Source organism: Mauremys reevesii, linkage group 1 (assembly GCF_016161935.1).
Source record: "Mauremys reevesii isolate NIE-2019 linkage group 1, ASM1616193v1, whole genome shotgun sequence".
Taxonomy (NCBI): domain Eukaryota; kingdom Metazoa; phylum Chordata; order Testudines; family Geoemydidae; genus Mauremys; species Mauremys reevesii.
This window is the reverse complement of record NC_052623.1, coordinates 240,642,164-240,657,671: the sequence shown is the minus strand read 5'-3', so window position 1 is coordinate 240,657,671 and position 15,508 is coordinate 240,642,164. Positions and strand designations below refer to the sequence as shown.

The 15,508-nt window shown below is 48.7% G+C and overlaps 1 protein-coding gene across 1 annotated transcript in view; it reads left to right on the top strand.

Moving 5' to 3' along the window:
- Nucleotides 1–15,508, top strand: part of GYS2 (glycogen synthase 2) — a 78,679-nt gene that overhangs the window by 38,728 nt on the left and 24,443 nt on the right. Inside the window, exons 6-7 of the mRNA XM_039509218.1 lie at nucleotides 6,076–6,193; nucleotides 6,589–6,709. Coding sequence (XP_039365152.1) covers nucleotides 6,076–6,193; nucleotides 6,589–6,709 — 239 coding nt within the window. The remainder of the gene's footprint in view (nucleotides 1–6,075; nucleotides 6,194–6,588; nucleotides 6,710–15,508) is intronic.

Genomic DNA, 15,508 nt, shown 5'->3' with positions numbered 1-15,508 from the left:
TAGGCAGGCTACCTGCATGCCGTGGCCTCACGCCACTTCCTGGAAGTGGCTGGCTGCTAGCATGACTCTGTGGCCCCTGTGGGGAGGGGGACAGCGTGCCACCGTACGCTGCCCGCAAATACCGCCCCCGGCCAATGGTTGCTATGGGGACAGAATTACACGGGGGCAGCGTGCAGAGGGACTTTTAGCAGCCCGGAATTGGAGATTTCTGCCTGATCGGGGGGGCCCCCCTTGCAGAGGCGGCTCTAGGTATTTTGCTGCCCCAAGCACGGCAGGCAGGCTGCCTTCGGCGGCTTGCCTGCGGGAGGTCCCCGGTCCCATGGATTTGGCGGCATGCCTGCGGAAGGTCCGCCGAAGCCACGGGACTAGCGGACCCTCTGCAGGCATGCCGCTGAAGGCAGCCTGCCTGCCGCCCTCGCAGCGACCGGCAGAGCGCCCCCCGTGGCTTGCCGCTCCAGGCATGCGCTTGGCGTGCTGGGGCCTGGAGCCGCCCCTGCCCCCTTGAGCTGGGGCCCTGGGATGCAGTCCCTAAAGCCCTTGCCTTAATCTGGCCCTGAAGGTACCATGCTAAATGAAAGCCTTCAGTTTGAAACTTGAAATTTATTGGGTGATCCGTTCATTATGGGATCAACTCATTTGCATTTTATGACTACTAACGAGGACTGTAGGGTACTGCTATTCAACCTACAGAATCTCCAAGCACCTTACAAACTGTACATAGAGTAGACAAGGATCACTTACCCACCATAGAAATTCAGGCACCTCTGGAGTGGAACATGACATTCATTCTGAAGAAAATCATTTTATATGGTCAAGACATTTATCTTGAAAATGCCAGGCAAGCGCCATAAACCGAACACAGTGGCACTTTAGTCAATTTTTAAAATCTGTATTGGCGCGAAAGAACCATAGCTGTTCCGAAGAAGGCACTGGGGTCTCCTGAGTAAATAAGAGACATTTTTACATTCTATTGGACACGTCTTTACATGTTATGGAGCTATAAATATATATATATATATATTTGCGGGGGGAATTAAATATCAAACATCCTTCCTGGAGACCTAATGGCTGTGATGTTCAAGTTCCATATTGGGGATAGGGTTTCTGTTAAAGAATCTGTGGTTTCCACATTATTATTGATGTGAATGGGAGTTTGCCATGTGTACTGAAAGCAGAATAGACCCAGTTTTATTTGTGTGAGCCAATAAACTAGCATGATTTTACAGGCTGATGTGCTTCTGGAGGTGGGGGTCTTTTAGATGAGACGTTAAACAGAGGACCTGACTTATGATCACTAGGGATCCCATAACACTTCTCATGAAAATAAAGGGTATTAACACCAGTGCCGGAGGGGTTATCTGGTAATTACCTCTTGTATCTCTACAGACTCCCTGTAGTTAGATGTTATAGGCCAGATACTCAACTAGTGTAAATTGGCATAATTCTACTAAAGTCAAGAGTGCTACACTGAATTACACCACCTGAGGTCCTGGCTCCAGGGCCGGATTTAGGGGCAGGTGACCCAGGCAACCGCCTGGAGTGCCAGCTTGGGGGGCATCAGGCTCGGGATGCTGTTTTTGTTGTTAGCGACAAAAGAGAAAATAGAATGTCTGAAGTGACATGTTTCAGGTGTTCCGTATGTGGATTGTTTTTCACTGACCTCCTAGAATGTTCTGGAACTTTGTAGAATCTTGTGGAACCTTCCAGACTTTGAGAGCTATATTTTTTTAAACCTCCTAGAATGTTATCCGCCATGGTCTCACAGGTATATAAGGGGCAGAGTATCGCCAGTCAGTCAACACGATATAAGAATGAACTGAAGTAAAGTGAGAGTCCAGCTGCAATATTGTGAACCTTATTTTATTGTGTAATTGTGAAAATATACTTGTATTTTAAGATTTGAAGAGTGTAAATAGCGACTAATAAAGGACATATTTAATGAGACACCAGAGGTATTGATCGAACCTTTAGCTACACAACAATATAAAGAAATACTGTTACTTTTTTGCCATGCTTAACACATAATGTTTGACTTTCTAAAACTGCAGGACACAGACTTTTGCTCTCCCTAATACTCTGCTATCCCCATAGGAAAAAAAAAAAAGATGCCCTCGAAGAAGCCTTCAGGAGCTCAGTATAGGAAGTGAAAAGTTCAATTGCAGTCTAGTTTGCAGCAAGGGGCAAATTTGATGGGAAATTATCTGAAACAGAACAACATAGACCAGGCTTTGGCAGTAGCAATCATCCCAGTGTAGAAGAAATTGAGGAGCGGAGTGTAAATTATGGAGGTCTTATTACTAAGGAATTAGCAGATTTATCTGAAGACAAGAAATGGAAATATGAGGAAAGTGATGGAGAATCGTCCATTTTTCCTGGCGGTGTAAAATAGAGTGATGATAAAGAAGAATGTGGCAAAAATGAAAAAAGAAAGTAATGATAAAGAAAAATCTGGTTTACATGAAAACGAGAGAAATGATAAAGAAGAATCAGCCTCGCATGATGACAGAAACAGCAGTGAGAAAAATTGCACACCACAAATCAATACATTAGCTCCTGCTTTATAGCCGGCGATCCTAAACTCCACTGATATTGATCGTACAATTCCGAATGGGATGGGCAAAATCGAGGATATGACATTTCAGTAAATGAGCAGAAGCAACATTTCTCAAAGTCACACTGCGAAAGAATGCTCGAGAATGGTGAGGAACTGAATCAGCATTGGCTAGCTTACTTGAAATCAACTGACAGTGTTCTGCTTTTGTTGCAAAATATTTGACAGGAATGCCAAATTATTGCTTGTGCTTTCCGGGTACAATTATTGGCATAATTTAGCTGATGCTCTGAAGCAACATGAAAAGTCACCCAGTCATTTTGCAGCCTAGTCCTAATGGATGGAGGTTGAGTCCAGGCTCAAGCAGGGAATAAATGCATAGATGCAGAAAATCAGCATATTATTAATGGAGAAACCCAGCATTGGAGGAATGTGCTCGAGTATCTGATCTCAATTATCCTCTTTCTTGCAAAGAATAATTTGGCTTTCTGGGGCTTGTTGGATAAGTTGTTCACTGAACATAATGATAATTTCCTCAATTTGGTAGATCTCCATGAGAAATATGACGATGTCATGCGTGAGCACCTACACTGAGTAGTTTGTAAAGAAGCTATTGACCATTACTGCAGCAAAACAATTCAAAACAAATTAATTGACCATATGAAAAGGAAAGTTGGTTGAAAACATATTGATGCGGCTCGGCAAAGCAAAGTACTATGCTGTAATAATGGACTGCATTAATAATGGGTGTCATTTACAGTAAGATTTGTTGATGACAAAGATGGCTGCATCCCAGTAAAGGAACATTTAATCTGTTTCCGGTCTGTGGATGACTCTACTGGAAAAGCCTAACAGAACTGTTTATGAACATTTTGAATGAGAATAATACAAAGCTTTAGGACTGACGCAGCCAAGGCTATGACCACGGCACAAACATGAAGGGAAGAAACAGTCTTGTCCAGGCAAGGATCCTTGCGCTGAATCCAAGAGCTTTCTTCGTGCCTTGTGGCCGCCGTTCTCTCAACCTGGTTCTGTCAGATGCAGCATCATTATCTTTAAATTTAGTATCTCTCTTTTGGAGAACTGCAAAGGATATACATCCTGTTTTTAGCATCAGTGATCAAGTAGAAAATCCTCATGGACAATGTTAAAAATCTGACTGTGAGGCTGCTAAGTGACACTTGCTGGGAGAGCTGCATTGACAGCATAACGTCAGTGAGGTACCAAGTGACTGAGGTTTACGATGCACTGATGGAACTGGGGCAGATGAGTAAAGCCAAGGCTGGAATCCGACACGAGCCACAAAGCCCAGTAAACCAGATCACTGATTTAAAATTTCTGGTCTCAATTGCGGTTTGGCATGATATCCTGTTCTAAGTAAATGTAAGCAAGGCAATACAAACTCATTTGATGGACATCACCACCGCTACTACTTTGATGAGAAGCTTCCTTGATTTCATTGTGGCCTACTGAGACAATGGATTTGAAGATGCCATCACTGCTGCCAAATAAATGGTGGAAAACTTAGGAGTTGAGCCGGTCTTCAAGGAAACTTGTATTCATCGGAAGAGGAGACAGTTTGGTTATGAGGGCAAAGATGATGTAACTGGAAGCTTGGAAGAAAAATTCAAGAGGGAGGTTTTTCTTGCTTGTTGACACTGCTTAAGTGTCCATCAAAGAAAAGTTTGGATAAATGAAGAACGACAAAAAGACCTGGGTTTTTTTGTATGACCTTAGTAAGCTGCCGGCGGACAAGAAAACACTCTCTTTAACAATTGTACAGACCTTCACCGGACGCAGACACATGGGGAATATTCAGACATCAATGATAAATACCTCTGTCAAATTGGACAACATCCATCACATTTGGCTACATGGGGAGCACTCTCCACTCCAAGTTCTCCAATTCATTCATGATGCGGAGCCGAAGGCCACTTTTCCTAATATCTGGAGAGCTTTGAGGATTCTGCTCACGCTGCCAGTCACAGTCATGACTGGGGAGCACAGCTTTTCAAAGCTCAGGCTCATTAGAACACATCTTCGCTCAATGATGGCCGACGAGACCAACATCGCTTGCTATTTTATCGCTGAAAATGCCATTGGCCAGTCTTTGGATCTCTCTGATGCTGTGCTTCAGTTCACAAGTGCAAAGGGGAGAAAAGCGACCTTTTGAAGTAAAAGATTACGGATAACATTCTAAGGCTGTCACCTACTGTAACACTGTTTAATACTGGTCCACCCAATTCTGGTGCACAGTTCAGTTTCTTAATGTTAGTACAGTTCAGGTTTTCTTAAAATTAAAAAGTTTCTATAAGCTTCCTCTAAGCTATTTTATATTTGATTTTATATGGCATGAATAAATACAGATTTACAGATTCTAGTGTGCAAATGAATCATCTTATCTGACAGATAAATCATGCATGCAGATTGTGCATCAAATTCATGAAATGGGCAACAAATGCAATAAAAGTAAGGTATTCAAAAATTTAACCATGGACGGGTGAGGTGTGCACCTACGACACTCCTCGCCTGGGTGCCATTTGGGCTAGGGCCGGCCCTGACTGCCTCCCTCTTCACTTCACTTCCTGTTCTAAACTGCTATCTGTGCTCCGAGCGCTGAATCCAGTTCTCATTGAAGTAAATGGGATTCTTCCACAGTGGAGATTGCATTTCAGTGGTAACTGGAGTGAACCATATATACCTATAATCCTCTATTTGTAAAATACTTTGAGATCCTCAGTTCGGGGGTTGAGGGGAATACAGAAGAGCAAACTACAACTGCATAGCTTTTTTTTTTTTTTTTAAGAAGAAACCTAAAATATTTTGAGGAGCAGTACATTTTTTTTTAAAATACCTGTTCAATTCTGTGTATTCCAGTGGTGCCCAGAGACCCCTTATTAGGATGGGGGCCTATCATGTTATGCAATGTACAAACATTTAATAAAAGGAGTTTCCAGTCCTGAAGAGGTTACAGTCCATAGAGACAAACCAGACAAAGAGTGCGGGGAAAGGGGATGTAACATACCAGCAGAGGGCTAAATTCTAGCATTTAGCAACAGCCCTGGTTGGGCAGCTACCTCCTGGAACTCCCCACCTGCAATGCAGAGGGGACACTGATATTCCAGCATCAAATCATCCACCCTGAGAGCATGTTAAGGTACAGTTCTGCAAGTAAAAAATGATTCAAAGCAATTTTGATGCTATGGAGAGTAGGGTGGGTCCTATGGACAAAAGACCCCTCGTTACACAGGTGTAAAGCTGGAGTAACTCTACTGAACATTGTGGAGTTATGTTGGAATTATACCAGCGTAACTAAGATCAGAATTTGGTCTATAGTCATCTGCTGCTTTTATAGAGATTAACGGATGAAAAGCTGTAGCGCTAGAGAATGCCATTTCCCCATCATGAGCAATAAGACTAAATACATCTTTACATATTGACAACTAAAGATATTTTGGTTCTTTCCTTAAATATTTCTCAAACTCTGAACATGTCTATCTCTGCCTTTTCTTTGCTTCTTCCAGATGTTGTTACTCCAAATGGCTTGAACATTAAGAAATTTTCAGCAATGCATGAGTTTCAGAATTTGCATGCCATGTACAAGGCTAGGATTCAAGAGTTCGTTCGAGGCCATTTCTATGGGTATGCTTTTACTTTTCAAAATTAGCATCTGGTTGTACAGACCTTTTACCGCAGGACCTAGGGTAGGTAGACTGAAAAGAGTATTTTATATCTGAGATGGAAAGTTATCTAGTGATTCCAGTGACTGACTGGGAGCTGTGATACAAAGCCCAGATTTCATTCCTGGCTCTGCTTAGCCCCTTGTAGGATCCGAAGGTGATGGGTATGCGACTTGCCCAAGATGGAGCTCAATGGTCACTTTAATGTGAAGTACTGTAGGTAATCCTTAACTTTTTGATGACTGTGGGTCAGTAAGGCAACTGCTGTATGTCAGTGACCTTCACTGATTAGAGAATTGCTCTCTGCTTTGTTTGATCATCTATTGAACCATTTTGTGTTTGTTTGCTTGGTTTCAGCCATCTTGACTTCAACCTTGCAAGGACCTTGTTTTTCTTCATCGCTGGGAGATACGAATATTCAAACAAAGGAGCTGATTTGTTTCTAGAGGCCTTATCCAGATTAAATTTCCTGCTGCGGGTAAGAAAGCATTTGGAAATGCAGATAGCAGATATCTTATACACACACACTTAATTCTATCAAGATGAAATTAACCCAGGTGCGTAGGTCACATACAAGAATCTCACCATGCTTTTGTATACTATAATGTCTTTGATCCCTAAGCAATATGATGGCTTTCTTGCTTAGCTTCATAGACTTTCCTGTTAATTGGGGTGCCCATACTTTGCCCAACCAAAGGGTTCCACTGGCTGCATCCTGCTCAGCTCCTTCCCACCATGTTTATCCCAGGAACTTGGAGTTCTGTGCATTAAGGACCAATTTCTCAATACTTCCATTTCTGTGCTTGGGGCAGGAAGGGGCAACGGTAGTTTCAAATACTTTGGGGCAGTCAGAGTTCTGCTTGGCTCAGTCTAATGTCAGATCAGCCTCAGGGCTACTGTAAATTAAATGCTACTTCCCATGGCCTTGGGACTCAAGGAACAGCAATAGTGCAGTGTGCTCTGGCTATACCTCCTTGCTATCTTGACCTGCCCTCAGTACACCAGTGAATGGGAGCAAGGCCAGCATAGATCCTTTATGCCATCACTGACTAGTTGAGGAGGCACCCTGCCTAGGGAATATTCTCAGGAGGGTTTTAAGGACCCTCTACACTGTCAGAGTGGCATGAAGTGACCTTAGTGTAGCAGAGACTGGTGCCCTTTTTGATAGAGCATCTGCACCAATTACTATCACTATTTTTGAAGTAGGGCTTAGCGTCAAGTATCTGATTCAGAGTCTATTGGGCAAGGGCACATAGAAATAAAATGTATTATTTTGCTCTTGGCAGACAGTAGTGTGGCTGCCAATAGTTTAAACGTGCACATGCGTACACACACACACACACACACTCTTAATTCTATCAGTGTGACGTTCACCCAAGTGTGTAGATCACACGCAAGAATCTCCACACTATGAAATCCCTTTGCATATTCACCCCAGCTACAGCAGGAAAATGTGGTCCCCACCGTCAGCTAAAGCAGAAATTTCCACATCTCCGGGACTCTACAATCTAGATACTAAAGAAACTTCCAGAAAAACAAACCCTAGATGCAGCAGACTGGCAAAAACAGGAGACCCAATTGACTTCTAAACTGATTCCTTTTGTGAGACAGAAGGACAGACTAACAAACATCTCTGTCACCCAACAGTGACTTCATGGGGGTGTAGAGCTACTGTTTGTGCCTACTGTAGAGTGCTTCTGCCTGCTTTACTCCATCCCCTGCAGCTTCTGTGCCCTGCAGTGCTACCCTGAGTTCTGTATACAGTGTATTTAGTAGCAATTCAGTGATTAGCCCTTAGCATCCACCAGATTTTCATTTTTGTTCCTTGGAACAATAGAGAAATATCGGAAGGCATGCTTGCGATCTTACTCCACTGCAGTGTTGCCAACTCTCAGAACTTTATCATGAGTCTCATGATATTTGGTGTTTTTCTTAAAGCCCGAGCTTCTAGAGTCATGGGATCACAGAAGAATCTTTTCCACTACAGTTGCTCTACTGCCATCATCCATTAACATATGGCGGGGAGGGTTTCCTGTGTTAGCTGGGGCTGGACTCAGAGACCCAGGAGGTCCCTTCCAGTCCTATGTTCCTATGCCATTGAAATCAGTGGACTGAAAGGAAGTACTTGTTCTTCTTCGAGTGATTGCTCCTATGCATTCCAGTTAGGTGTGCGCGCCGTGCGTGCACGGCTCTTCGGAAGATTTTTACCCTAGCAACTCCGGCGGGCCGGCTGGGCGCCCCCTGGAGTGGCGCCGCTATAGCGCAGGATATATACCCCAGCCGGCCCGTCCGCTCCTCAGTTCCTTCTTTCCGCCCGTGACGGCCGTTGGAACAGTGGAGCACAGCTTAGCTGACCTCCACTTCCCTAGCTACTCGTAGTTTTCTCTCGTTCTGTTTATAGTGGTAGTTAAATCTGTTTGTTTGTAGAATAGTATAGTGTATTTATTTTACAGGGGTTGGGGTTTATCCCCTATCCCTCACCCGGGGCCGGGGCCGGTGCCCGGTCCACAGCGTTTTCTACTGCTCGGCCGGCCACAAGCCGCTGCCGACAAGAGATCTTCTCCTAAGTGCCTCGAGGGATCTTACCTCACAGATAAGTGCCACGTTTGTGAGGCCCTTAATCCGTGAACAAAGGGGAGCGGGGCTTTCGTTTGAACAGCTCCTGAGGGAGGCAGCTCTTGCTCCTCCGCTCTCGGCGCCGACCGCTAGTTCGTTTTCACGGCGCGCTCCCTCGGCACCGGACCGCCGGTGCCGCCAAGGCCTCCTGGCACCACCGTCGCTGACGTACCCTCGGCATGGACCTCTCTCCTGGAGGATGAAGAGTTACTCCGGCCAGGCAAGAGCCGTTGAGTCCGGTGCTGGAAAGCTCCCCGGTACGGACCGTGGTCGAGCTCGCTCTGACGCTGCGTCCGAGCCGCCTGCTCCGCAGCCGAGCGCTATGCTCCGTCGGATCGCCCGGCACCGATGTCGGCCGCGGCACCGACAATATCCGCACCGTTAACTCCGGCCAGGCAAGAGCCGTCGAGTCCGGTGCTGGTAAGCTCCCCGGTACGGACCGTGGTCGAGCTCGCTAGGAAGCTGCGTCCGAGCCGCCTGCTCCGCAGCCGAGCGCTATGTTCAGTGGGACCGCCGGCACCGATGTCTGCCGCGGCACCGTCAATGTCTGCACCATTAACTCCGGCCAGGCAAGAGCCGTCGAGTCCGGTGCCGGAAAGCTCCCCGGTACGGACCGTGGTCGAGCTCGCCCTGAAGCTGCGTCCGAGCCGCCTGCTCCGCAGCCGAGCGCTATGCTCCATCGGATCGCCCGGCACCGATGTCTACCGCGGCACCGACAATGCCCGCACCATTAACTCCGGCCAGGCAAAGGCCGTCGAGTCTGGTGCTGGAACACTCCCCGGTGCGGACCATGGTCGAGATCGCTATGAAGCTGCATCCGGGGTGCCAGCTATGGTCGAGCTCACTGTTCCCTCCACGCCAGAGACAGTGTCCATGGCGAGGGGGCTGATTGCAACGACAGCATCTACGCTGCCTCAACCCCCGGCACCGCCGGTGGGGGTTGCATAGTCGATGGGCAAGCCTGCCTTGATCAGGCCACCCTACCTCGGCACTGCACAGCGGCACCGTTCAGGGTCGCGGTCCCGCAGATGTTCTCGGTCCCGTCACCGATCTAGGTCTCGGCACCGTTCTCCATGTTGGTACCAGTAGTGCTCGCGGCACCGGTCAGCATCCCGTTCGCCGGTCCGGGACACTCAGCACCGATCAAGCCCCAGGCACCGGGACACTCGTAGCCCCTCCTGGTCATCGAGCCTCGCACCCTCGGTCGACCGCCCGGCACAGCTTCGGTGGCAGGTCCCGTTCTCGGTACCGGTCGGTCTACCGGTACCGATCCCCGGTGCCGCAACGAGCGACGTCAGTTACAGACGGAGACTCTACCAAGAGCTTGCTGCTCCTCCAGGGCCATCCAGCCACGCATCAGTGTCGTCCCGTGCGGACACTTCATATGCGTAGCACTCTGTTTTCCGATGTGCCCTCCAGGGTCTTCCAGGAGACCTATCAGTGGTCATTCTGGACGCCGTGGGTGTACTACCGCGCCAGAGGCGTACCGGTGATCCCATCTCGCTCCATTCCCTCCGAGCTCTGGGGGCCAGAGGTGACAATTAGTCGTCCCCGTCCGACCGGTACAGAGCAACCCCCGGTTCGGCACCGGGCTCCCAGATCCCACCGGATCAGGAGGTTGTCCAGGAGCTCGAGCCCACACAGGACCCGCTTGTCCCGGGCCTTTCTTCTTCCTCCTCCCCAGATGAGGCGGGGGCAGGAACATACCCCTCCGGCCCTCCTCTGATCGAAATGCGACCAGCCCCTAAATCCAAAGAGGCTGGGCATGTGGTCTTACTGGGCCATACGATGTACCCGGAGGGGGCCCTGCACCTCCGTGTAGCGCACCAGCAAGCCCTGCTTATCCGCTACTGTGGGTGGCGGTGGGCAAATTTTCAGAGTCGGTTCTTCGGAACTCCCGAGGTCCTCCTGCAGCAAAAGATGGAGCTGGAGAGAGCTTCCCGCCAGGCCTCGTTGGACGCAGCTGACTCCGCTGCCATGACTCTGGCCTCGGGTGCTGCCACGCGGCGCGTTTCAGGGCTCCAGTTATCGAGCCTTCTCTCGCAGCTGCAGCACGCTATACAGATCTTGCCCTTCAATGGCACAGGCCTGTTCTCTGACAACGCTGGCCCTAGGCTGCAGAACCTAAAGGGCAGCAGGGTCACTTTGCTCTCTCTCAGCATGCACACGCCGGTAATTCAGCGCCGACGTTTCCATCCCCAACCTCCGCTCTTACCCTACGCCTTGACAAGGTCGGGACATGGCCAGCAGGCGTGGCTTACACGGTCGTGGCCATCAATCCGCACCCCAAAGGAGCCAGAATTAGGGTCCTTCTGACCACCAATGGGGCAAAAGCCTTCCCATCCTCGCCCCTCCTAAGGACCCCTCTCACGAGCGATTCCTCTGGCAAGAGGTGCGGACGCTCCTCCTCATCGGAGCTATACAGGAGGTACCTAAGGGCGAAACCTATTCCCCTAAGCGAAGGGAGGTCTCAGACCTATCCTAGGCCTGCAGGAACTCAACAAGTCACGATGCAGATGAGTTCCGCATGGTACCCAGGGCGACCGTCATCCCATCCTGGGATCCCGGAGGCTGGTACGCCGCCCTCGATATGAAGGGCACGTGTTTTTCACATTGCCTTTTCTCTTCCACACAGAAGGTACCCTCGGTTTGGGGCCTACCACCGTTATTCCCAGTATACGGCCCTCCCGGTTGGCCTCTATGCAGCCCAGGGGTATTCAAGGTGCATGGCTGTAGTCGCCACCTTTCTTCACCACCGTCTGATACACGTTCCCCGTGTCTAGACGAGTGGCTCATTCGAAGAACCCCCAGGCCCAAAGTACCAGTCATATGGGCATCGACACGAACCTATTCCTGTGTCTAGGCCTGATGATCAATAGTAAAATTCACTCTGATTCCCATACAGGGAAAGGAATTCATTGGGACCGCCCCGGACTCCAGACTCGCCAGAGCCTGCTTTCATCAGCCTTGGTTTCAAGCGAGGGTAACAATTGTACAAGGTCTACGGACCTTCCCGCCAACTTGGGCTCGCTCTTGCCTCGGTTTCCTGAGTCACATGGCTGTCTACACGTTTGCAGCCAAACATACCAGGCTTCGCCTCTGTTCACTTCAATCGTGGCTCACCTGGGTGTGCCACCCGGGCAGAGGTGGCATACTCGTGGTCGTCTCGTTCCCCCCGAGCAGCCTAGGCTCCCTCAACCGGGAGTCGGCGTCCTCCCCGGTGTATCCGGGGTTGCTGTTTCATTCACCCCTCGGGGTCCCTCATGACAGACAGCCCATCTCTCGGCTGGGTGCGCACCTGGTGTAGTTTCGCACTCACGGCCTTCGGTCAGCGCAAGACCTGGCCTTCCACATCAATGTCCGAGAGCTGAGAGCAGTCTGCCTTGTGTACCAGGCGATTCAGCTGGCGGATCGTCTCAGCAGACCCTTCCTGTCTCACAAGTGGTGGTTTCCTCCCGTCTTTATCTATTCCGTTTTCCAGAAGTGGGTCTTCCCCCGCATAGCCCTCCTCGCTCTCGCGAGAACGGAAAGAGAGAGAGAAACTCTCCTCGTTCCAAGGCCTCTCCCCAGGCTCGGTCTTGGAGGAGTTTCCTGAGGCCGTGGATCAGCCATCTGCCGTACGCTGTCCACTGTCCCCGCTGGTTCACGAGGTCCTGCTCAAACTCCGCAGGGACAGAGCGCCCCTGATCGGGATCGCTCCAGTGTAACCTGGGCAGCACTGGCACACCATGTTGCTACACCTGTCGGTAGCAACCCTCTTGGCACAGACCCCATGACGCGGAATCACGACAACCTTCACCACCCGGTCTTGTAATCCCGGCACCTCACAGCAGGGCTCCTGCGTGGTTAAACCGATCCGAGTTACGTTGTTCGGCCTTGGTTCTGCGAGATTCTCCGGGGTGGTGGACAATCGTCCATTCGGTTCAAGTATCTGGCCGAGTGGAAGCGTTTCTCATGCTGCTCCGAAACGCGCAATGTTTCTCCCGCCGAGATCCCGCTCCATTCCATCTGGTTCCTCAGGGCTTGGAGCGTTTATGCACCCCCTCTCCAGTGGGGCCCTGCCATAAACCTGGCTTTTCAATCTGGTTCTAACCAGCTTTATGGCTGCCCTATTCGAGCCAGTGTCAACATGCTCATTGATATACCTGTCCTGCAAGACAGTTTTCCTGTAGCCTTTCCTGCGGCCACACGAGTCTCCGAGCTTCAGACTCTCACAATAGGCCCAAGGTATACTGTGTTCCTCAAGGACAAGGGCAGTTATTACCACGTCCGACCTGCCTCCCTAAGGAGGTGTCGGCCTTTTATATCTACCAGGATATCTTCCTTCCGGTGGAGAGCAACAATTGCCCTCCTTTGACATCCGCAGGGCGTCTGCAATCTATATCTAGCGGACAGAGCCCTCTCGTAACGCCCCCAAAACCTTCATCGTACCGGCATACCGGACGAAGGGCATACCTGTCTCCTCCTAGAGGATTTCATCTTCAATGATGTTGTGCATACGCACCTCCTGTGTTTTGGCCCATGTTCCATAGCGCCACCTTACTGCACATTCCACCAGGGCTCAGGCTTCTCTGCTGCCTTCCTGGCTCACATACCCTTCCAGGGGATGTGTCGTGCTACTACCTGGTCCTCTATCCAGACCATTGCCTCTTTGGTCCAACAGTCCAGAGCTGATGCAGCCTTTGGCTTAGCAGTTTGCATTCTGCGACATCTACCTCCGACCCCACCGCCTAGGTAAGGCTTGGGAATCACCTAACTGGAATGCATAGGAGCAATCACTCGAAGAAGAAAAGACGGTTACTCACCCGTAGTAACTGTTGTTCTTCGAGATGTGTTGCTCCTATCCATTCCAGACCCGCCCTCCTTCCCCACTGTCGGAGTAGCCGGCAAGAAGGAACTGAGGAGCGGACGGGCCGGCTGGGGTATATATCCTGCGCTATAGCGGCGCCACTCCAGGGGGCGCCCAGCCGGCCCGCCGGAGTTGCTAGGGTAAAAATCTTCCGAAGAGCCGTGCACGCGCGGTGCGCACACCTAACTGGAATGGATAGGAGCAACACATCTCGAAGAACAACAGTTACTACGGGTGAGTAACCGTCTTATCTGTTCACCAACACAACAGGTCACATTATAGTGGTGGTTAAATGTGATATAACATTAGCCATGTTTTAGCGGCATTCACCCAGCTAAGGTTTACTAATGCTGTTTGCAGCTAATGTCTTGCATAATGAAGAGGAGAAAGAATTGCTTAAGTGATGCATTGCACTGTTCTATTATTGTATCTAGTTAATGATGACATTAACAAAAAGTGTTGCTGACAAGAATCATGGAGAACATCCGGTCTGCAATTATTGCTGAGGATAATCCAATTGGGAGCAGCAAGCTATCTGTGCTATTTGTGAATCTAGGAATGTTTCCCTTCACATGCTTCTCAAATGGATGTCCAGTAGCGTGTCTGATCTCTACATATATGTGGCATTTTACAGAACCATTTTGGTGATGGTTTGAAAGCTTGGTTGAAATGTTGAAGATAATACATTGGGACAGATCCTTGCTAACAGCTAAGGTCATGGCACAAAGGGACCTTGTATTTGCCCTGAAGAGGGCTGAAGAGGCATTCCCTCCCCCACCGCCATGGGAAAAACCACATCTGGCATAAAGCCGGCTTGTTTTATACCACCTGCCAGCCCCAATGCCTCTGGTACACAGGTAGATAGGAAGGATTCTGGGAAAAAGCTGGTAGTGCAGTGCCCCAGCAATTTTCAGCCATGGAGTGGTCCCAAAAGGGCTGCTCAAATCTGCTGTAACCTAGCTCTTCTCTTAAGTGGCTAATGGATTGGGATAGTGGAACAAACCCTCCTCAGCTACACCAAGAGAAACCACTCTGGCCCATTCTAGTGACAAGGGATGTACATCTGTCGACTATGTCTTCAGGATACAGAACCAAACTTCCTTGATGTCCAAGATGCGAGCATCCCAGGTTTTGGTTCATGTCCTTTTCTAATACATATTCTTTCTAAACATCTTTCAAAATTTTCTAGAGGGTGCCAGTAACTCCATAAAGGGACCTGTCGGATATGTTAGGTTCATAATGTAGTTGTGCTGCAATTAAATGAAATGCTTTTACAACTCCTAATGTTAATAGAGATGCTTTATAAATTAAAATTTAAAGAATGGGTTTCTATTCTATGTAAATATCCATTTCCCCCCCCCCCCCCCGCCAAAAACAAACAAGCAAGCAAAAACATCATCGTGCTAAGGCAGGAGAAAGAACCAGCAAGAAAAACCAACTATAAACAAAGGCCCAGATTTTCCATGGCAGTTTCTGCTGGCTGCAACAAGCGCTGGGAGAGCTGTAGGAGAAAATTATGCTAGCTGCATGCCTGCTGGGGATACACTCATCGAGCTGATTGAAATGCAATGTGCAAAGAAATGGGACACATGATAAAAACTGCATTTGATTTTTAAACAATTATTTCAGTTTAAATCATCTTAGCTGTTATCACAGTAACTTAATATTACAGTTTGAAATACTGTGTGTGGTTTTTATCTTTGCAGTTTGGCTTTATAGCTACATCTTTTGAAATCCTTGTTGAAGAATAAAAATAACAGTGTAGATCTTCAGTAATGTATTTGACTTTCCTGGTAACCCCTTTTAGCTCCA